General features: G+C 39.8%; 1 protein-coding gene across 4 annotated transcripts in view; it reads left to right on the top strand.

The window, feature by feature from the left end:
• The window catches only part of psda (pleckstrin and Sec7 domain containing a), a 59781-nt gene that overhangs the window by 34143 nt on the left and 2563 nt on the right, over positions 1 to 23075 (top strand). For 3 of the 4 annotated variants that reach the window (XM_022684570.2, XM_022684571.2, XM_022684569.2), the window contains exons 10-15: positions 13 to 102; positions 12708 to 12751; positions 18245 to 18435; positions 19488 to 19558; positions 19676 to 19833; positions 22080 to 22254. In XM_022684570.2, coding sequence (XP_022540291.2) covers positions 13 to 102; positions 12708 to 12751; positions 18245 to 18435; positions 19488 to 19558; positions 19676 to 19833; positions 22080 to 22254 — 729 coding nt within the window. The remainder of the gene's footprint in view (positions 1 to 12; positions 103 to 12707; positions 12752 to 18244; positions 18436 to 19487; positions 19559 to 19675; positions 19834 to 22079; positions 22255 to 23075) is intronic. The other variant, XM_022684572.2, reaches the window with a different exon arrangement.

Genomic DNA, 23075 nt, shown 5'->3' with positions numbered 1-23075 from the left:
TGTCCTCTTTAGAATGTGGGGAAGAGGATGTCCTGTACGCAGTTCATAGGCAATCTGGAGGGGCTGAACGATGGCCAGGACTTCCCCAAGGATCTTCTCAAGGTGTGAAGATAAGCTACATTCATGCACAATGTACACACATAAACACTACCTCACCGGGGGTCCAGTGGACTAAGGTGCTGCCACTATGATCAGGTTCGAATCCTGTTTATGTAGCTTGCCATCAGCTACTGGAGCCGTGAGAGAGCACAATTGGTCTTTCTCTCTCTGGGTGGGTAGATGGTGCTCTTTCCCCTCATCATTCCAAAGGGGATGTCCACAGCATGAGTCGTCTGTGAGCTGATTTATCAGAACCGAGTCGCTGCGCTTTCCTCCGTATGGCAGTGCTGCATCAGCAGCAGTTTGAAACATTGTGTTTGAAACATTCACATGTGTCGGAGGAGGCATGTGTTAGTCTTCACGCTCCTGATGTTGGGGCATCACTAGTGATAGGGGGAGTCCTAATGAGTGGGTTATGAGTGGCTGTGTAAAGTGGGGAGAAAATGGGAAAAAGCACCCCCTCACGCTGAGGTAAGGATGATTTAGATCTATACATTTTCATTGTAAATTCCCTTATATACAAAATAATGAAACAAAATCATGGCATAGTGGTATGTAAGTTGATACTGAAGTGTAACCACAGCTTGGGAACGCCCACACCTGTGTAAGTTGTGAAGTGTTATCGTGTGAGTGAGGCATGATGGTGGGAGCCAGATAGATGGACAGTTCAGTACACATATATATCAAACAGCAAAGCTTGCAAAACCAGCTCACACCCATTTGTTTCCGTCTCTGTCCCATTTTAAATCCCATTGTAGCTGGAAGAAATGGGAGGGGCGAGTCCTATCTCAGGTCAGAGCTGATGACCCAGATCTGAGTGGTTTCGGAGTTGTTTGGGAGTTTGTTCAGTGTCTACTCAGAGTGCCTTAACACAAAAGATTACAAGATTACTTATAAAATATATTTTCGAGATTTCTGAGACAAATATACATATAGCTCTGAAAAAAATGAGACTACCTAAAAAATTATGAGTTTCTTTGATTTTATCAAATTAAAAACCTTTGGAATATAATCAAGAGGACGATGGATGATCACAAGCCATCAAACCAAGTTCAACTGCTTGGATTTTTGCACCAGGAGTGGCATAAAGTTATCCAAAAGCAGTGTGTAAGACTGGTGGAGGAGAACATGATGCCAAGATGCATAAAAACTGTGATTAAAAAACAGGGTTTTCTTTGCATTATTTGAGAAAGTCTAAAAGCTCTGCATCTTTTCTGTTATTTCAGCCATTTCTCATTTTCTGCAAATAAATTCTCTAAATTACATTTATTTTTATTTGGAATTTGGGAGAAATGTTGTATACATTTGTATAATTGTTAAAGGAAACATAAGTGGTCCTTTTGTAGCACCTTTATTCCAGTGATCATTACACCATCTGTATAGGTTTTCTTGTAGTTAGTTGAGCTATTGAGGCATAGTCAGCAGTGTGATGACGGCAGGCAGGCTGTTACTGTATCTAACACTGTGTAGGTATGTGTAAAACAGAGCGAATGAATGTGCTGATAAGTGGGGTGATGTAACTGTTCACTCTGGTGATTCCCACCTCAGCTACACAGGCTAATTATAAATGTGCTGTAAGAGTGTGTGAGATGTGGGGGGCGTGTAGGGAGTCAGATCAGTCAGAGAGAGGGAGGATTTGTTTAGCATGTCTCTTAACCGCCAGTCTTTCAGAGTGCTGCGCTGGTTAAAAGCTGGCTATTTTTACCAGTGCTGCAGGATCACTGGCCTCACTGCACACAGAGAATAGCCACATCCCCACCATACCTGATCTGCTGGGGTCAGGCAGGCTTTCAAGTGCTGTCAACCTACTCCCTTTAAACTTTCTCTTCCTGATTTTTTTTGTACTGTATGTGTCTCTCTCACACTGCCTCTTTTTGGCTCTATCTCTTTATGATTTTAAATGTCTCTTTCTCACTCTCTCTCACATTCTGTCTCTTCCTGAATCTTTATATCTACCTGACACTCTCTCTTTCTAACTTCCTCTCTATCTCTGACTCTCCATTTCTTTTTAATTCTCTCTCTATGTCTTTTTCTAACACTGACTTCATAATTCTAACTTTTTCTTGATTTTGCTAATTCTGACTCTCTATTTGACTCTAATTTTGACACACTGGTCCTGTGTCATTTTTACTCATTTGTTCTGACTCTCACCCTTTGTCGGTTCATCTTATTCTGATTCTTTTTTTAAATCTAATTCTGATTCTCATGTTATTTTGACTCTTTTACTATCTGATTAATTCTCAAACTCACTCTGTCACTCTGATAGACTTTAATTCCGAATTTTTCCTTACTCTCTCATCTCATCACTATAAATCTGACTCTATTTATTATGGCCCCTTCTCACTTACTACGGGTCTAAAGCCCTATCCAGATGGGATTCGTTTCTTAGGGGGTCCTGAGGTAATTTGTTTTTTTTATGGGGGGTCCTCTGTGATTTTATTCCTGTCTGCAATGACCATGTACATGGTTTTCTCAGACGTTCTTTGAGAAAATTACAGGCTCAGTTATTTACTGTTTTTTGCTGAACTCCCTGACACTCCAGTAATTTTAGTCCTGTCCGGACGCACATCTCTGAGTTTAGTCACCCTGTGTTTAATAAAATAGTTATTTGTCCACTGCTACGCACCGTAATTTTTGCACTTTTGCCGCACGTGTCCACAGAGATACACCTAAACACAACAGTGAGTGAAAATGGAGGAGCTACTGAACGCAATGTCACCTGACTGAGAAAGTAAAAAAACTAACTGCTTCTCCTGTTTTTTCAGTTGCAGTCCAGATGCAAGAGTTTTATCACTGAGTAGGAGTGTAAAATATTTTTCACAGACGTCCCCCTGAGAAACTAATCCTGTCTGGATAGGACTTCATTCTGACTCTCAATCTATAAGATTAACTTGTCTGATTGAGAGTATCTCTCTGCCTGACTAGCTGACTTGCTCATTCCCTATCTGACTATCTAATTCTGACTCTCACTCTTTATCAGACTCTTTTTTCTGTTTTTAGTCTCTTTTTTAATGGGTCTGTCTTTCTTTTATCCCTCCCCCTTTTCACTCTCTCGCTATCTCACTCAATGTGTGCCTCGCTCCATCCCTGTAACACCATCACCTTCCACCCCCTCATACTTTTTCTCTCTCTCCCTTTTTCTCTCTCTCTCTCTCTCTCTCTCTTTTCTCTCTCTCTCTCTTTTCTCTCTCTCTCTCTTTTCTCTATCTCTCTTTTCTCTCTCTCTCTCTCTCTCTCTCTCTTTTCTCTCTCTTTTCTCTCTCTCTCTCTCTTTTCTGTCTCTCTTTTCTCTCTCTCTCTCTCTTTTCTGTCTCTCTTTTCTCTCTCTCTCTCTCTCGTTCTGTCTCTCTCGCTCTCCTCTTACGCCTTCAGGCTCTTTAACTATCTGCCATCTTCCACATTGTTTCACCCTGTAATCTGCAGAGTCGTGTTCTGCTGAACTGTACTTAGGCTTGTCTCTCTAATCCTCCAGAGTATGCCTCTCTCTCTCTCTCTCTCTCTCTCTCTCTCCTCTGCCACCCTGGCCTCCTTTTCCCTCCTTGCTCTTCCTTTCTGCTCCTCTGTTTGTTTGTGTGGGAGTGTGTGTGTATGCATGGGAGTGTGTGTGAGACCTGGTCTTTGTCCTCAGGCTGTGCCACTGATGCAGTTGCGTTGGTTCTGAGTGCTCACTGGAACATTTATCCGCTCAGCGAGACACCTCACTCTCACTCCTTTGTCTCACTCTGCTCTCTCACTCTTTTATCTCTCTTTATTTCTTCATATTTCTCTCTGTCTGTTTCCAAAGTCCCTTTTCTCCCTCTGTTTCTCTGTGTGTCTATTTCCGTCAGTGTCAGTCTGTCTTATTAAAACTCATTCACACTTTTTTTTTCCCTCTTGAGCTCTCCCTGTCTCTTGCTCTCTCAGGCTTGGTCTCTGTCCCACTACACATAACACAACTCCTCCCTTCCAGAACAGATCCACACTATTAAATGGTTCCTGGCAGTTGGAAGATAAGCTTTATTTGGTGTAAAACCTGTATATTATATAAGGGTTCTAATTTGTTCACACTCACACATGTCATTAACATTACAATAAAAAGAGTCTATTATTAAATGTATGTAAGATTAAATAAGCGAGTGCAGGGTAAGTAAATAATGTTTTATCTTTAGGCTATGGGACTAAAGGATCTTCTCTCTCTCTCTCTCTCTCTATCTCTCTCTAATGGTAAAGGGTTATAAAAAGAAAGGTGCTACAAAAAGTTATTTGAATGATGCTGCAGTAGAACTAATTCAGTTGAACAAAGAATCATGTCTGTAAAAGAGATGTGAGAGAATCAAGACAGTAGGAAACATCATGATCCAGTTTCCTTTTCCTTATACATAAATCCAAAATATCCATCATGATCAGTCATATTAGCCTATGTATTTCGAAGGCCCATCCTATAAGACCTCCTTTATTGACCATATTAATTCTTCCACTGGATACCCAGTTTATCCAGTATGTGTAATGTTTGAACATTAAAAAAATAAATAAATCCAGCCCAACCTGACTCGACCCGCCCTATAAATTGTTTTTGTGTGCCTGAGCCCGATTCAAACCAGACATTTTTTTAGTAAGTAGACCGTTAAAACTGAGCTTTTTAAAAATATTTTCAGGCTGTTTAATGAGCAAAGTACTTTCATAATTAAGATAATTAACATTGCAACACTGAAGAAGCATAGACCTGTTATTTAAGAACAATGTTTATTAAGAACCGATCTCCCTGTCTACTCTTATATAATTTACAATGTATAAGAACATAAAACACTTTCTGATCAAACAATTTTTATTTTTATTTTAAACATATAGCTTACGTGCAAAACACCTAAAACAACAATAAGGCAATGCACTGCACAATAATTAAACTGAAATAGACTAGGAACAATAACATAATTTATAATGACTTGGATAATACTCTAAAATAATTAACAATGTTTGGGTCGGGTTCGGGCAGAGAATCTAAGTTTTAGTGTGCAGTAGAGACCAGGGGTCCAGTCAGACTAGCCTACTCATTCACTGACCACTTTCATTTTTCGACTGGAGACCCAGTTTGTTCAATAAGTGTAATGTTTGAAATATAAATGTACAGTTGAGGTCTTAGTACGAAAGATTTACAGTTTTAGCAGTTTGCATTACAGGCAAATATGTCAAAAGAGAGTTAGTACTCCCCAAATTTACAAGTAAGGACTGTTTATTGGATTACTGAGCTGAAGCTGATCTCACATACTCAGAAGTCAAGACTCTTATGGTTTATTTCTTGAAAAAAAAAAACAATAAAAGCATAACAAACATATATGCTATGTATGGAGCCAGTTTAGATTCTTTATGGCATCGGCCAAATCAGGTTCATCTATTGAAAAGTTATTTAGATAACAAATAATAGTAGTAGTTTGTCCCTGTTGTTGTTCCAGAGACCGGTTTCTGGTTTCTCCCGGCAGCTTTATCTTTAAGATTATGGCGTTAAGTGTAGGACGCAGGGGTGCTGAGAGGTGAAGCAACAGGTGAAGCTTTGCGTTGGTGTGCAGCTCCGCAGCGGAGAGGAGGACTGCCAGGCTTCTGAGCTCAGCTAGAAGCCGAGCGCGGAGAGGGAGGGAGGACAGAGGCTTGCAGCAGATGGGAATTTGGCTGCCATGCTGCCTCCTGCTGAGATGAGCCTTTTGTCATGGTGTTATCATAAAGGCGTTGCAAAGTGCTCTCTGTATCTTTCTCTCTTTTTCTCTCCCTCTCATTCGCTTTTCTTTTACTGCCTTTCCCTCTTTCTCAACTTCTCCCGCCACGTTTTTCTCACCTCTCTCAATTTACAAATTGTTTTCCTGTTGCTCTGTATTGTGAGTGGAGTGTAATTTCTCCAGTCTCCTGGGCAGAGATTATGGAGGATATGTAAATCTAAGTGGAGAGCTCTGCATACATTACCACGCTGCAGTCTTTCTCACCACTACGCTGGCTTTCACTTGAATATTGAAATTATTCCGCAGTGTGTACGCTCAGTTCTTGTCTTGAGATAGATTGAGCTCCAGTGTCCATATGCTAGACATGCTGTATAGTATATAGTAGTTACTGTAAACTAAAAAATACTGTAATCCAATTAAACTGCATTAAATATACATTAAATATACAGTTGGGTCATTGTTCTGACAGCACTGAGGATGTATTTTCAACACGTTAAGAAAATTTGTCAGGGCAATTTGTCAGGGTGATTTTTACAAATACAGAATATTATAAGATATAATGTAGTTAACTCTTAGTTCAATAGATTTATCCATACAGCAAAGTGAACAACAACTGAAAATGCACATACTAGTAGTAAAACATCATTCAATTTGGTAACAGTACAAAATCTGAAACAGAAACTGTGCATCATCATGTCCTGATCTAATGCTGTAATCTTAAAATAACATGCTAGTAGTTTGAGACAATAACACAATATGGTACAATAATTTGTACTGTGATTAAGTATTTACTCTTCTATGATAATTGTTACGGCCAGCTCGTTCACACAAACCGCAACATAAAAAGAGAGGAGGCAACACCAGATTCAATAATGAAATCAAATAATTTATCATTATTAAAGTCTAGGGGAATCAAAAATAAAGAAAACAAAGTAAAAAGAAGGGATCAAGGTCAGCGTATAAATGTGTGTGGTAACAAAAATCAAAGAAACCAAAAATGAGGCCTAACAGGCCTACAAACAAAAAGAGGGTGTGAGGGAGGGAGAGAGAGAGAGAGAGAGAGAGAGAGAGAATCTGGAGGAGAGACCTATATCTTCTCCCAGGTGCCCTCAGTTCAAAAGGTCACCCAAGCAGCATCCTGCTCAAACCTGCACTGCCCCTGCAGGCCAGGCTGAATTACAACACAGGGTCGTAACATAATGTTATGCTGCAATTGAATAATATAGCTTGTTTTATCACAGCCCTGTTGCATGAAGTTGGTTCCTGTGACAGTACCAGCAACGTAGTTTTCAACCATGTCTGTGCCTGCTCTGCTAGCTCAGTTCTTACACATTTACTAAGCCAGTTTTCTCAATTAATGCTCCCCCCCCCCCCCCCCCTTTAGAAGTTGAACATTTTGCTAGGTTGGAGCATTTATCATATTTTACAGTTAAAGTATGCTACTGGGCTATACATTGCTTTTTTAATAGCTGCAGGTACAATAATTGCATTCACATGGTCACATGTGCTTTATTTTCCTTAACTGACCTTAAATAGAGCCTTTTAATTTTAATCATTCTTTTCTTTTATTTTGTCTATGTTTATTTTGGGGGATTTTGGGCTATGGTATGTACAATAACTATTTTGAATATTTTTGCTTTTCCATTCTGTGTTTATTTGATTTATTGTTTGTTTGAAAGTGTATTCCCCTGCATAGGAAAATACTTGGTATTGGCTGGGTTGGGTAGACCAGTGGTGGCCTATTTAAGGCTTAATTTTCAAGTTTGTCACTGTGCAGTTGGTTGATTTATCTAATTTTTTCACCTGTCACTTAATAAAAACTGCAGTGGATGTGCTACTGCAGTTTGCCATAATTTCTTCTACAACCCACTACTTTTTAAGGCACAGCTACCCTCACCTGTAAGCAAGGTGTGACAGTTCCTGATCTTGATAGTGTTGCGTCATTTCTTTTTTATAGCTCTAATCCCTTAAGCAGAATCATCTATATTAGTGTATTTATTATTATTATTATTATTATTATTATTATTATTATTATTATTATTATTAAATGTACTAATGATGAACAGAATTTAGTAAACGAGTTCTGAATACATATGCATAATTCTTATTTGTGGCCATTCATATGAATGGGTTATTTGCATTAATCTTTAGCTGTTTAGCATTGCTTTGATGTGTAGTGGTGCTTTTGAATGGGGCGCAGGAGCCTCTGGCCGGATGGCAGACAGCCGCTGTTTACTGGGGACAGAAAACAGAGAGAAGCAGGTCACCGTTGAATAAAGAGAGACACTGTTTTCTTATTCACAGAGACAGAGTGAGAGAGGGGGGAGAGATAAAGGGGGGCAGGTAGAGAGACGGAAAGGAAGAAATGACTAGAAGAGAGCAGGCAGAGAGAGAGAAAGAAAACAAATAAAAATAAGGGCAGGCAGAGAAAACGAGAGAGACAGTAGAGGACAAAGAGAAAGAGAGATACATTAGAGAGGTGATGAGGAGGATAGGATCACAGAGAAGACAAATAAGAAACAAAAAAGAAAGAAGCAGGAGAGCTGGAGCTGTGGAAATATGTCATATCTGTATGTGTGTCAGTGCTGTGGACCTATTGACCTAATTAATTCATGAACCTGCTGCTGCGTTCTTATTCCTGATCATAAGCACAGCATGATTCGATGTGAATGAACGATTCATTTACAGCAGTCTGATTCATAGACTCTGCTGAAAACAATTTAAATAATTTCCTGCAGCTTTTTAACATGTATGCTACTCATGGGGACAGAGCAACAGGCTAGCCTTGCTTTGTATTTTCCCTGCCCTTCAGTATTTCACTCTTGTAACTATGTAACATATTAGTTTAATAATATTTAGTAAATTATTTACAGCAGTCATGGTAAACAGTCACTATAATGATACAAAGGCTGGAAAATGTGTGAAAATGCAGGTTGCATAGCTGGAGTGAATTCTACAGGCATTCTTGCATTCTCTCTACATTCTTGCAGGCAGTTGCTAAGCTTTTGCTACATGGTTGCTATGGCATTGCTCTTTGTGTTAGTGTTGTGTCCCAAGTGGTTGCTATGGTGTGGCTAACTGGTTGCTGCGTATCCTGGGGTGTTGCTAATTGGTTGCTGTGGTATCTTAGGTGGTTGATATGGAGTTGCGAAGTTATCATTGTGGAATGCCAGGTGATTGCTAAAGTGTTGCTAGTTCATGGCAAGGTGATTATTATAGCGTTGCTAAGTGGTGCCTAGTTGGCTAGTTGGTTGCTATAATATCCCAGGTGGTTACTATGGTATTTCTAGATGGTTGCTTTGATGTGGTAAAGTGATGCAATATGATATTTCAGGCAGTTCCAATAATGTTGCTTAGTGATTGATAGTATCTTGCTAAGTGGTTACTGGGCAGCTGCTATTGTATCCCAGTACTGTGTAAGTATATTTATATAGTCTTAATTCTGAAGTGTGTCAAAAAATGTACACTTAATTCAGTCATTTGGGGCTTTTTTTTTTAGCAGAATTGTGTTAAATCTGTATGTATGAACCAAAAGCTGTTTAAATTCCATTTCACACAGTCATAGCAATTAAATTTATTCTTTGGCATCAGCAAGAAATATTGTAAAAATATGGCAGGAAATAGAAGAAAAAATGAATTTAATATCATTTTGATAATATATTTATTAATAGAGTATTGATACAGTATACATTTAATATATGATAGTGTTTTCCTTTATGTAGCATGCCTCAGTTAATGTATAAAATGAGCACAACCTATGAACCACAAGTCCCCCAGGTTTATGGGTTAAGTGTGATGTTTCTGAGAACACGCTCTGGTTCAGGAGTCGTGCTGGGGAAGCCCAGGGCTTCATATCTTACGAATATTGAGTGGTGGGTGGGGCTGGAGTGGATCCGATTCCTGGGATTGGTCCACTGTGTAGGAAGGTAGGCACAACTGAGACTGAAACGCAGCGAGAGAGGGAGGGAGGGAGGGAGGGAGGGAGGGTGAGTGAGTGAGTGCTCTTCCCTCACCACATCTTCTCCTCTGTGCGATTCAGTCCCAGTTTTATCAGCACCACGGAGGAGGAGAGGGAGCGAGAGAAGCAGAGGGAAGATAGAGAGACACCGAGAGAGCACAAACAGAAAGAAACTGTTTTGTTTTTTTTTGTCTTTTTTGTGGCGATTTTTGGAGAGGCGAACAAGGATGAATAGGATAGAAGACAAGGCTTTGGACCCTGCTTTGGATTAATGGAGTAAACAAGGGATATGAAAGGATACATGCAGGTGCAGAGATACAGAGATACAGAGAGAAGAAGAAAGGTATAAGGGAAGAGGTGTTTAAGGAGACCCACCCTCAGACCCCCATTCAACACCAGCAGAGAGCGACATCATCAACTTTCTTTGTTTTTTTTTTTTTTTTTTTTTGACAAGCAGCTCTGGAAAAAGAAGAGGAGGAAAGCTTGGAATGATGCCATTGGATTATAGAGAAGCCATTGTGAACTAATATTGCATTTAATACGGATTTGAAATGATTTCTATGCTGTCAAACCATGTGTTGGTGCTTTTTTAACAAGTCAGATTCTTATGTGTCCAATCAGGGACATGTGTTTTGTATATTTTTTAATACTCTGATGCCAAAAAATCCTTTTTGAAAGATCATGTTCTTGCTCTCGCTGCACGTTTTGTTGCGTATCATCCAGTCCCGTGCATGCCTCTGCTTTGATCCGTGTTCCCCCGTCCCAAAGGGGGATTCGCTTTTGACGTCACAGTGAGAGGGAGTTTTGGGATGCCGGAGTGAGAGCAGGTGGGAGTCGGAGTCCCCCTCCCCCCCTTCGCCGTCCCCCACCTTCACTTTCACATGTGTGGATCTTTGTTCTCCAGCCATTCCTTTTTTAATTCCCTTTCTGTGATTTATTCTCCATCTGTGGCACACCTGCAAGCGTGGTGTCTGGGCATTAAAAAAAGGGGGATGCACCACATATTAACAACAACAGCAGGTGGAGTCTAGGAGAGCTGTAAGCTACCGCTTCTTCCCTTTGCTTCATGCCTGAGCTTGCAAAACGAGAGTTCTCCAACACGTGATGGACACATTTTCTTTATCCATCCGTAACAAATCCATAGGATCCATAATCAATGAGTTCTCTGTGACTCTTTTTGGGAATCTTCAGATACCCCAGTGCTTTAAAATCTTCCAGAGAAAGATCAGTTGTTCATGTATTTAGGTGAACAACCCAAGTGGAAACCCAGCATTGAAGTGGAATCCCACTTAGGAGGACCAAAACCTCTGGAGAACGTGTGCATCCACTTCTAAATCTGCCCTCAAACCCCCTCATCTGGTGACTCCAGTGTGCCGGCCACAGTTACTTGATTTCCAGAGTCTTTTCAGTTCTTTTTCTTAACTTTGTGGGGGTGCAGAATGATCGGAGTGAACAGCATCCACTCGGCGGGCCGCCTCCGCTCACGCTCCCTCTGCTCGGTCAGGTGCGGCAGAGACTTTAGTGTTATGGACCCGTTCCGCTACACCAAAGCCCCTCGCTCACGCTCTCTCAGACCCCTTGCCTTCCCTGACCTGCTGGGCAAAGTGCAGGATGGCCAGAACCACCCACAGACTCGCAAGAAGAAGGAGAAGGTTGGAGCCTGAAAGTGGAAATATTATATAAATATGATAGTGTAACATCTATAGTGACCAATATTACCTTACATTATTAGTACTGAGTACAGGGTCTTCGTTTTTTAAATCAAGCTATAAATCCTAATGCAGAGATAATTAATTGGTAACTGTTTGGTTTAGCATATTGAGTCCCACAGGGTCCTATTTTAATCCTTATACAATTGATGTAAGGAATTAAAGGAGAACTCCGGTGTAAATTGGACTTTTGGTGTAGTAAAACATGGTAAAAAGTACTTGCCGTGGATGAATAGCACACATCCGTTCTCCCTCAGCGTTCTGAGATCCAGAAACTTTAACAGTTTGTCCAAACACCCTTCTGACTGGGTGACACGGGGCATAATTTACACTGATAAATTGCTTTTTACACTGTTATCCAGGCTCAAAGTTGCTCCACACCTCCTTGCTAGAATCTGAAGAGCCCTGGCATTTAAAACGAGACATGAATAACTTAAAAAGTGCACAAGAAGCTTATTAAAAAACACTGTTTATATCCTATAACGCTAGCTTCAGCCCCGAGCGCCACCATTACAGAACTGAAAATAACAAGGACATATAGACTCCGCATAGCGTAGCAGCCAGTGGAGTGTCACCCAGTCTCAAGGTTGTTTGGACAAAATGTTAAAATTTCTGGATCTCGAAACGCTGTAGGAGAATGGAGTAGTGCTATTCATTAAAGGTAAGTACTTTTAATCATGTTTTACTACACTAAAAGTCCATTTTACACCGGAGTTCTCCTTTAAGGTTTATTATCTAGCAACTGCTTTTTATCTACCAAAAAAAGTATATGCAATGATGAGTGTGAGAAAGAAGAAGGTTGTGGTTTTTCTAATGTGATGGTCTAAATATGTTTCATTAGTTATATAAGCTATTAAGCTAATTAAGCTAATAATGAATACTGATTAACTCCATTTTACTTCTTTAAAAATGTCATGGTATATTTAGTGGGGTAATGTAAATGCAATTTTTTTAATGTCCGGTGTTGCCTTGCGATGATGCCTTTTATGAATACAGTAAAAGTGATTAATAAAGACTAAACATATGCTTTCCAATAATACGTTACTTTTTCTGTGTGAAGTTTATTTGAATATAATTGAAATAAAAGCTGTGTTTTATAGTATCCTGATCTAACACCGAAGCCATGCACTGACATGATCTTTACAATACAATAATATAATAATGATATAATACACAATGATACACTCTGGTTCTATATGTTGAATTGTTATATCCTGAGTTTTTATGTATGGTTTTTTTTTTTGTCTTTTTCAGGCACTCTACAACTCCATCAAGAATGAGAAACTACAGTGGACGATGTGAGTCTGACCTTTTATTTTTTATTGTCAGATATATTGGGGTATGTTGACATAATAATAACTATTAACTAATTATTCTATACAGCTTACTTACAAATCTTATAAATGAATAACACAGTGAATAACATATTGTACAGGGAAAAGCAAAATACAGTACCCAGTCAAAAGTTTGGACACACCTTAAATTCAAATTTTCATTGTTTTGAAATGTTCTGTAGTGTAGAACATTTGAAGAAAACATATCGAATAAAAAAAACTTGAAATTATGTAGTAAACAAAATGTTAAACAAACCAGAACATGTTTTATATTTTATATTATTTAAAGTAGGCACCTTCTGCTTGGATGACAGCTTAGCACATTGGCATTTTTATGAGGTAGAGTCACCTGGAATGGCTTTCAGTTAACAGCTGTGCCTCATCAAGAGTGTATTACTTGAATTCCTTGCCCTCTTAGAGTGTTGTGAAGAAGCAGAGTTGGTATACAGTGAATAGTTGAGTAATGTTCTAATCCATATTATGGCAAGAACTACTCAATTAAGTAAAGGAAAAAGTTACTTTAAGAAATAAAGGTTATTTAAACAAAAACAAAATCAAAAAATTCGAAAGTACATTCAAGTGCTGTTGCAAAGACCATCAAAAACATTGGGGGAAAAAATGATGAAACTGGCTCTCACTAGGACTGCCCTAGAAAAGGAACTCCAAGAGTTATGTCTTTTGCACAGAATAAGTTAATCAGAGTAACCAGCCTCAGAAACTGCAAGTTAACTGCACCCAAAGTATTTTGGTTTGTTTATTGCTGTTTGTTAAGTTACTACATGATTCCTTATGTGTTCCTTCATAGTCTGGATGACTGCAGTATTAATTTACAATGTAGGAAAATAAAAACATTGAATGAGAAGGTGTGTCCAGACTTTGACTGGTACTGTAGAAAAGCGTTTTCAGTTGTGCCACTGCTAGTAGAGAACATGATTTATGGAAATACATTTCTTTGGATGCAAGCCCAGGTGCTTGATTGTATACTACTGTGACAGAGGGACTGAATCATATATTTGAATTCAGTGATTAGGAGGTGTGCATCAATGCTTTCATCTATATAGTGAATATGGAGAAGAACGGGACTCAATACAGGTCTCAGTATCACCTCACAGAATTATTATATATAATATAATATAATATAATATATAATTATTATAACATAGATTATATTGCCTGTTTTCTAGGAAACCTCTTAGAACCAATAACATTTATTCAATTTCATTCTCATTGATTGTCATCTCCACATATTCATCTAAATATTTCAGATCAGTGAGTTCAGCAGCTGGCTGAGCTGTGTTGATGTGGCTGATTGAGATGTGGGAGTAATGATGCTGTTACACTAAAGCGCTGAAGCTCTAGTCTCTAACCTGAGTGAAGCTCTGCACGATGCCCCTGATTTACACTTTGGCTTTTCAGACTTTGTTTCCATGGCTACAGCTCCCAAGTTGCCTCACTGTAATTACAGGTTGAAATCTCACACTTGGCTAAGACACTCTTCTCAGCACCAACGCTCACACTCTCTCACTCGTACACACACACACACACACACACAGAAAGCAAGAGAGCAAGAAAGAGGGAGCCCTGCTGCGTGGTGTGGCTGCTCGAGGGCTCCGGGGGGGCTGGGGTGGTGGTGGTGGTGGTGGTGGTGGTGGTGGTTGGAGCAGTTGTCTCTGTGCTGTGAATGAGGGAGGAGAGAGCGAGAGCTTCATCTCTTCTCTTTTCTTATTCTCTTTCATTCAGCATCTCTCCTTTCATCTCTCTTTGTGTCCCTACATCCCTACGCTCTTCTCTTTTTATCTTCTCTCACTCTCTCTCTCTCTCTGTGCATTCTCTCATTTATCTTTTTTTATCTCAATAAAGAGTCTTTCTATCTCTGTTTCTCTCTCTCTTTCTTGCTTACTTTGTATTTCTCTTTCTATGTCCCTTATCTGATTCATCTCACTCTGGTCTCTCTCTCTGTCTATCTGTCTCTGCAGGCTCTCATTTCTCTTAATGTGTCTCTTATTTGTCTTTCATCTCACTGTGATCTCTCTCTTTCTCTCTCTCCCACCCCCCTTCACTTTTCCCGGCTCTCATTCTCTTCCACCAGCTCTTTTAGATACTGGCAGGGAGTCCAGCAGTTACTAAGCAACAGATGAGAGCATTACCATTTGGAGGCAAAGGCTACACTGTATGCACCAGTTAAAGGGAGAAAGAAAGAGAGAGAGACAGAGTAATTTAAAGGTACAGGCCTCAGGGGTCCTTCAGGCTGTAAGGGTGCAGGGCCGGTAGAGCTGTCAGGCAGCGAGGTGCTGCTGGAGTTCAGCTGAAGCTGTTGAGACGTTCAGAAAAGCTAAGGAATAAAAAAATATATAATAAAAGGAAGCATTTCACATTTCTTCCCTTTTCCCATCACATGACCCTTCTGTTTCACCCGCACTGTGACCCCCTGCTCAGAGACCCCTTTTTCACAGATCTGAGAAGTGCACTTTCATCTAGGGTCGAGCATGAGAGGAGCACAGGAAGGGAGGAGCATTTGTATGCATAATTCACATCTGAGTGGTGTGCAGATGAAGGGGGCTCTCACGCTGTGGAGCTGATGTACAGATCATTGTCATACGCAGGCTCTGCGTGGGCCCTGTGTCCACACTGTGTGATAAGAAATCATTCATACGTCATTTGTCTTCAACTGCTCTGAGCTTGAAGAGCTCCACATCAGAAAAAAATTGGAACAGAATTGAAAACAAAAATGGTAAAAAGTGGGCATTGTTTTGCATGTACCTTTTTTATTGTTGCTATTCCTTCTCAGAGTACTTAAAAAGGGGTTTAGGTACCAAGCGATGAAGTTTTTTTTAAGTGTTCTGTTTATCTATTCTTCCTGCAAACACCTCTTAAAGGAGAACTCTGGTGTAAAATGGACTTTTGGTGTAGGAAAAACATGATAAAAAGTGCTTACCTTTGATGAACAGCACACCTCCGTTCTCCCAAAGCGTTCCAAGGTCCAGAAATTTCAACAGTTTGTCCAAACACCCTTCAGACTGGGTGACAGGAGCTGCAATAGTGCAATAGTAATGAGGGGATTATAAAGGAAATGGCAGTACCATTGTAAAAAAGAACCCATATAAACATTAGTGAAAATATAGAGGTATAAAAAAAGCTGGTAAAGTAAATAATTGCATACAAATTTCATTGTCGACTAATCGTTTATTGTAACAGTACAGCAACAGTACACAAAGTGCTGTGGACAGAAGCGCAGTGGGAGACGGGTAAATGGCTCACTCACACAGTTTACACTCAACTTAGTCTGTGTCTCCAAAAGTGCCCAAACACAACAGATTACATATTTACTTACTAAATAATCAGTACTTTCCATGTTTAAACATCTAGACATTTAAATGTCAGCTGTTTTTATCATTTTTAGAGATGGAGAACATGGCAGAAATAATTGTTGACTAATCGACTAATCGAAAAAAATAATCAGCAGATTAGTTGACTACCAAAATAATCATTAGTTGCAGCCCTACTTTAAATATCACAGTTGTAGGGGGAATTAAAGTGGGAATGATATGCAAGTATAAGCAGTAGTGCAGGTATGGGGTGTGTGAGTGCATGTCAGTTTTTCAGTATTTGAACAGTTCCAGCACTGTATTGATTCCAGTGCTAAGATTCAGTACTGTGTTGATAGGAAGGGGGGTTAGGGGGCAGGATGATGAGTGAGTGTGTGCTGGGGGCAGGATAGGGAGGGGGAGGTCGGGGATGTAGAACAGGGAGAGAGTTGAGCATCCTCACAGCCTGGGTTTTCAGTCCCAACCTTATCTGATTTGGGTTTGCTGTGTTTTGTAAAATATCTGGATCTGGAAGTGTGTCACTGTCTTTTTAAAACATTTTTCAAGCCTTGTATTGTCTGTGGATAGAGGATTTTCTATTTTCCTTTTGGCATATCAGGTCATTTTTGGAGGCTATCCTACCCTATACAGCTAATGGGGTGAGACATGTAACCCTTGTCCAGTGGTCTGAATTGGGGTAATTGACCTAATTTAAGCCAGGGTCTCTGGCTTTGAGTGAACTGCCAGTGCACTACTGTGGAGGCACTGGGCACCATGCCAAAGACTTGGAGAGATAAAGATCTCAGATTAGAGGAGAGATCTGTGCTGAAAGCAGTGCTAAAGGTCAGTGATGTTTTTGTGAAGAAAAGGAGAGGGAGTGAATGAGAGATTGCACCTCTGCTGTGGGTGTTGTGTTATGCCTGACTGTTAAATCCTTACATACACTAAACACTGAACATTCCAGTGAATGCAAAGCAACTGTGATAGTTGAAGTTCTTATAATAGGCCATAATAATTACATAGTATACACGTATGTTCAGACAACAACTGTATATCGTGTAAAGGGTACTGCAATGTTCAGTCGTGAAAAAATTAGGAAACCATATAAGAACCTTTGTCTTTTATATAAATATTTATACATATGGACATTTGATATTTATTTAAACAATATTGCAAATTAGTGGTAAAAACTAAACACAAAACTGAAGGATTTTGAGGAAGTTATACAGACTATTTCCATATAGTTGTTATGTCCCTTTTAATGTAAAACATATATACAGCTCTGAAAAAAGGAAACCACTTAAAATGATGAGTTTTTTTGATTTTACCAAATTGAAAACCTCTGGAATATAATCAAGAGGAAAATGGATGATCACAAGTCATCAAACCAAGCCATACTGCTTGAATTTTTACACCAGGAGTGGCATAAATTTAACCAAAAGCAGTGTGTAAGACTGGTGGAGGAGAACATGCCAAGATGCATAAAAACTGATTGATTGAAAAATATTGATTTCTGAACTCTTAAAACTTTATGAATATGAACTGGTTTTCTTTGCATTATTTAGAATGAACAATGGACTGTTGTTAAAGTTTAATTTCTTAATAAAAAGGCAAGAAATATATTTTTCAAAAAAAAAAAAAAAGAAAGAAACAGAAAAGGAAAATTATATGTCTTTTCATTTTACTGTTACCAGAAGTTTGGAGGCATTGTAAAGACAGCTTTTTCTGATGATTTAGCTTTGTTTGTTTAGCTATATAAGCTTCATCTCTTAGTATAATACACTGAAAAAGATCAAGTGTCTGTATGTTAATATGTAAAAAAAAATGCTTTATATGTTTTTAAAATTTTTCATGATTTTATAGTCGAGTTTATAGGTGTCCCCTAATTCTAAAGATGATCTGATGCAATTTTGGAGATCAGTAAAACATGGATACGAACATTGGCATCATTCACATGATTCATATGAGAGTCTTGAATTGTTTGGGGTATAAAGAGATAGAGATGAGGAGAGAGAGAGAGAGAGAGAGAGAAAATGAGAGAGATTGTGTTTGTGTTGCATCATCCTGGCGATAGTAACAGTAGGACCAGCAGGTGATCACACTTTTACTGAGTCTGTGTGTGTTTTATGTATGTATGTTTGTTTTTCTACAGTGATGAAGAGGAGCTGCGTAAGTCTTTCTCAGAGCTGGTGGATGGCAGGATGGACTCTGCCTCTCACACTATGAAGAGGATCAGCAGTGGGGGAAACCCTCTAGTGAGTCTGGCTCAGCAGTCCAGCGCTCAGGTCTATAAGAACGGCTTCCTCGTGCGCAAAGTCCACGCCGACCCCGACGGCAAGAGAAGTACGTTTCTCTCTTTCTGCATCACTGACATCACTAAACTGTAGTATTTTACACTGTCAAATTCAAATGATTGTAGCGTGGGGAGAATGGTGGGTGGTTTAGTGGGAATTTAGTGGGAACACTGCCTCTTCTGATTCCCAGCTAGAGAAATACACTGTTACATTAATAATATTCATTGTTCAAGGCTCCTCACCACATTTACCTACATGTGTAAGTAGTTTGATAAAACACAGCCAATCCTAAAGTGGTTCACAAAAACAGACAATTTTCACTTTTTTTTTAATTTATTTTTTTTCCCACAATTTTAAACCAAATTTTTGATTGGCCAAGACACTTTCGGTGCCAGAAGTTTGATTCTTTAGTTTTATATTGAAGGTACAAGTCTTATATAACGTTTACCATGACTGTTAACTTATTTTGGCTAAATAATCTTCAGTGTTGCTTAATTTCTTGAATTGAAATTAAGACGCTTTGAAATAAACAAACAATGCATTTTGGAATAAGGAACAAGACCTAGAGGCTCCGAGTAGTCCAGCGGGTTAAGCGCAGCCACTATGATCAGGAGATCGCCGGTTCGAATCCTGTTCATGTTGCTTGCCATCAGCTGCCGGAGCCCTGAGAAAGCACAATTGGCCTTGTTCTCTCTGGGTGGGTAGATGGCGCTCTTTCACCTCATCACTCCAAAGGGTGATGTAGGGTCTTGTGCTGTTTATTTCAGCACAAGACGTCTGTGAGCTGATGTATTAGAACATGAGTTGCTGCAGTTTCCTCCGAGTGTACTGTGATGCTACTCGGCAATGCTTCATCAGCAACAGTTCGAAAAGAGGCGGTGGCTGACTTCACATGTATCAGAGGAGGCTTGTTCTAGTCTTCACCTTCCTTTTATTGGGGCATCACTAGTGATAGGTTGACTCTTAATGTGTAAATTGAGGAGATCTGTTTATGCAGATATGGCAATATATATTTTTATATAAAAAATGAGCACATGGGTAAATTAAATAATACTATTTTTTTACTTCATATGTTAACATTATTTTTGCTTGCTCTCACAGCTCCTCGAGGTAAGAGAGGGTGGAAGTCCTTTTATGCCATCTTAAAAGGACTGGTTCTCTACCTACAGAAGGTGACTCTAAACTCTCTCTACACGACCTGCACTCGCTTACACATTACATATTCATTCATTGTCTCTCTCCATTTCTACTGGACCATGGGTCATCTCTCTGCTCTGATTGGCCTACAGGGTGAATATCATGCAGATAAGCAGCTGTCTGATGAGGATCTGAAGAACGCTATATCTATCCATCACTCTCTGGCCATGAGAGCATCAGACTACAGCAAGAGGCCCAATGTTTTTTACCTGCGCACAGCTGACTGGAGAGTCTTCCTCTTCCAGGCCCCGTAAGTCTAGATTTTCCTCTGATTTTCACTGTCTTCATGCTTGTGCTTATTTATCTGTATTTATCAACTGCATCTGGCAGTGTTACGGAGCGCATTCCCCTGTGGTTAAAACGAGTCTTTGTATTTTTGGATAAAGTCACTGTGGGAATTGTTACATATACTGCCAGGCCAAAAATAAGCCACCACCTGGATTTAAGTAAGTAAATGATGTGGGGTTGCTGCTGCAGTTCTTGTTGGTCAGGTTTAGGTTCAGCAACAGTATGTGCTGAAAGAATAAGGTCAGCTGACTACTTGAATATACTGAATATAGACCAGGTTATTCCATCAATAGATTTTTTTCTTCCCTGATGGCACGGGCATATTCCAAGATGACAATGTCAGGATTCATGGGGCTGGAATTGTAAAAAAGTGATCTAGGGAGCATGAGATCATCATTTTCCATCAGTCCAGACCTTAACCTCATTGAGAATCTTTGGGATGTGCTGGAGAAGACTTTGTGCAGTAGTCAGACTCTACCAACATCAATGCTGCAAGATCTTGGTGAAAAATAAATGCAACACTGGATTGAAAAAAAAATTGTAACATTGCAGAAGCTTATCGAAACAATGACACAGCAGGCAGTATATATCACACAACAACAAAAATCTCACTGTCTGTTTTTCTTAGTATTGTGCAGCTCTAGTCTGGTGTAAACAGGCTCACAGTTAAGGTTATTCAGGGACTTGGCAAATTAAACTTTCTATAACCATAAAAGAAGGGTCAAAACACTAGAAACAAGGTGACTGAACTGGTCAGACCAATGTTGTATCCATATTGTCATGAGAAACCTTGCATCTCTAAAAGGTCAACATGTCAGAAATGGACTGGATACTGGATGACTTTAAAATAAATATATTATATAGCATTTCTATTAGGGGTCCATTTATCATAAAACGTTGACAAAATGTGAAAAATAGCAAAATGGAGACATAAGAATGTGAATGCCCAGCGTCTCACTTTAACCTGAAAATATGTCTTGACCAGTATTAAATACCCACAGAATCGTGACTCTGTACTGGTAGTATGGCTGGTAGTGTCCCTGTCACTTATCTTCACCCAGATGGAGGTGCTGTCATATGACTCTCTGGAGAATGGATCCTCCTCAGACTCGCAGTCTGGCCTAGATTAATCTACTGAAACACACACACACACACACACACACACACATTGAGGCACATTCTCATGTGCACAGAAACACGCACTCATGCAGTATGCATGGCCAATAGCCCATTGCCATGCCAACGGCATTATTCCTCTCCGTTTTTGCTTAAAGCTGCTCAAGCTTTTACTTTATTATTACTGGCTTTTCTGTGTCAAAACTGTTTACAGAAAACCTTTTCTTCATGAATATTCAAAGGGTTGCTGTTAGTTTTAGTCACGTCTAGCACACTTTTATTTCCTGTAGATGTTTATCAAGTTGTTTGTATGACCTAAAAGAAGCATTTTTTACATATACAATTTCAGACTATAGTTATTTTGTTTCTTTGCATACTTTATTATACTACTTATTGTTTAGGGACAGATCATTCTTTGCACTGCAGTGACACTGGCATGATGGTGTATGAGGTGTTGTGTGTGTGTGTGTGTGTGTGTGTGTGTGTGTGTGTTGTGCAGGTACGAGTGGATCAGTTGCAGCAGTGCTGCTGGAGTTCTTAGACACTCCTACCTATAGCTGCTCCTTGTAGATGGAAAGTCAGAGACAGAAGCTTTAAAACTGTTGCTGCCCAATTTGTATTGTTCATCCTCTAGTTCTTCATCAGTGCCCACAGGACGCTGCCCACAGGACGCTGCCCACAGGACGGCTTATTCTCAGTGCAGTAGTGACACTGAGATGTTTAAAAACTCCAGCAGCACTGCTGCGTCTGATCCACTCGCATCAGCACAACACACGCTAACACCTCATACACCACTGTCATTTTAAATAATAGCTGCTCTGTGGTGGTCTATCCTGTGGGGTCCTGACCGTTAAAGAACAGGGTAAAAGGAGGATAATAAAGTATACAGGGAAACAGATACAGAACTACAGTTTGCAATTATAGAACTACAAAGTGCTTCTATATGCTCAGTAGAGCTGAAAGAAATAGACAGTAAATGTAGAAACAAGTAGGTGGTTATTTATATTCTGATATGACTATGTGTTTCAATCAATGTTCCATTACTGGTTTTTATTTCATATTCACTTTGAGCTTTTACTTTTTCTCTTTCAGTAATGCTGAGCAGATGCAGTCGTGGATCACCCGCATCAACACTGTGGCAGCCATGTTCTCCGCCCCTCCCTTCCCTGCGGCCATCGGCTCCCAGAAGAGGTTCAGCCGGCCTCTGCTGCCGGGCTCCAACACCAAGCTCTCCCAGGTACCCAACAGCCCCCTCTCCCTCATCCAGGTACATATAAGCTCCCACCTGACACTCATTCACTTAGTCCAGGGGTTCCTAATCCTGGTACTGGAGTATCTCTGCCCTGGATATTTCAGTGTGCTCTGCACTAATACTCCTGGACACCTGGTCCAGACAATAAAAAATAGTAATTTTCACAATTTTGCAATTACCTTAAATATAGTCAAAAACTGACAGCATCTTTAGTTTAGCACTGTTGCTACTAGGCTAGCTAATAATCACTGGAAGCCAGTGGTCATTCAAATATGTTTCTTAAAGCCCCTGACTAAAACACACCAATCAACCTGCCTGCCTTCTTGCTGTAATTTTCTGTTCCACCTTAAATGGTTCAGAACTTGCATTAGGCAGAATGCAACTCTGGCACTGTTTTAGGTGGAATTTTAGTGATGTTGGGATTGTTTAAAATGTTTGATCACAGTTTTATAGCTCATAATAAGCTTGTGCTGTACCATACCCAACACTAACAAGTTGGTGTGACCATAATGCTACCCATCTTGTGCCAAGTGCTTGTCAAATATTTACTGACATTTCCTGTGATTTGGGTGACAATTGAAATTTGTTCACTATGTTCACTACATGCTTGTAGTTTGAGAAGTTTGAACAACCGTTCCTTTAATAATCCTTTAGTACAGTAAAATTTGTGTTAAAGCAGAAAAAAACAACCAATGTCCAGGGCAAGGGTACTCTATGACCATTTTTGGATCTGGGATCCACTGATGTAGTCCCTTCAACCATCTGCCCAACCATACCCAGCCATTCCACCCTATCGACACACACCCACCCAGGAATCTCCACCCATTTGGTCGTAC

This window comes from Astyanax mexicanus, chromosome 7, assembly GCF_023375975.1.
Source record: "Astyanax mexicanus isolate ESR-SI-001 chromosome 7, AstMex3_surface, whole genome shotgun sequence".
Taxonomy (NCBI): domain Eukaryota; kingdom Metazoa; phylum Chordata; class Actinopteri; order Characiformes; family Acestrorhamphidae; genus Astyanax; species Astyanax mexicanus.
The sequence above is the reverse complement of the archived record's forward strand: the minus strand, read 5'-3'. Positions and strand labels throughout refer to the sequence as shown.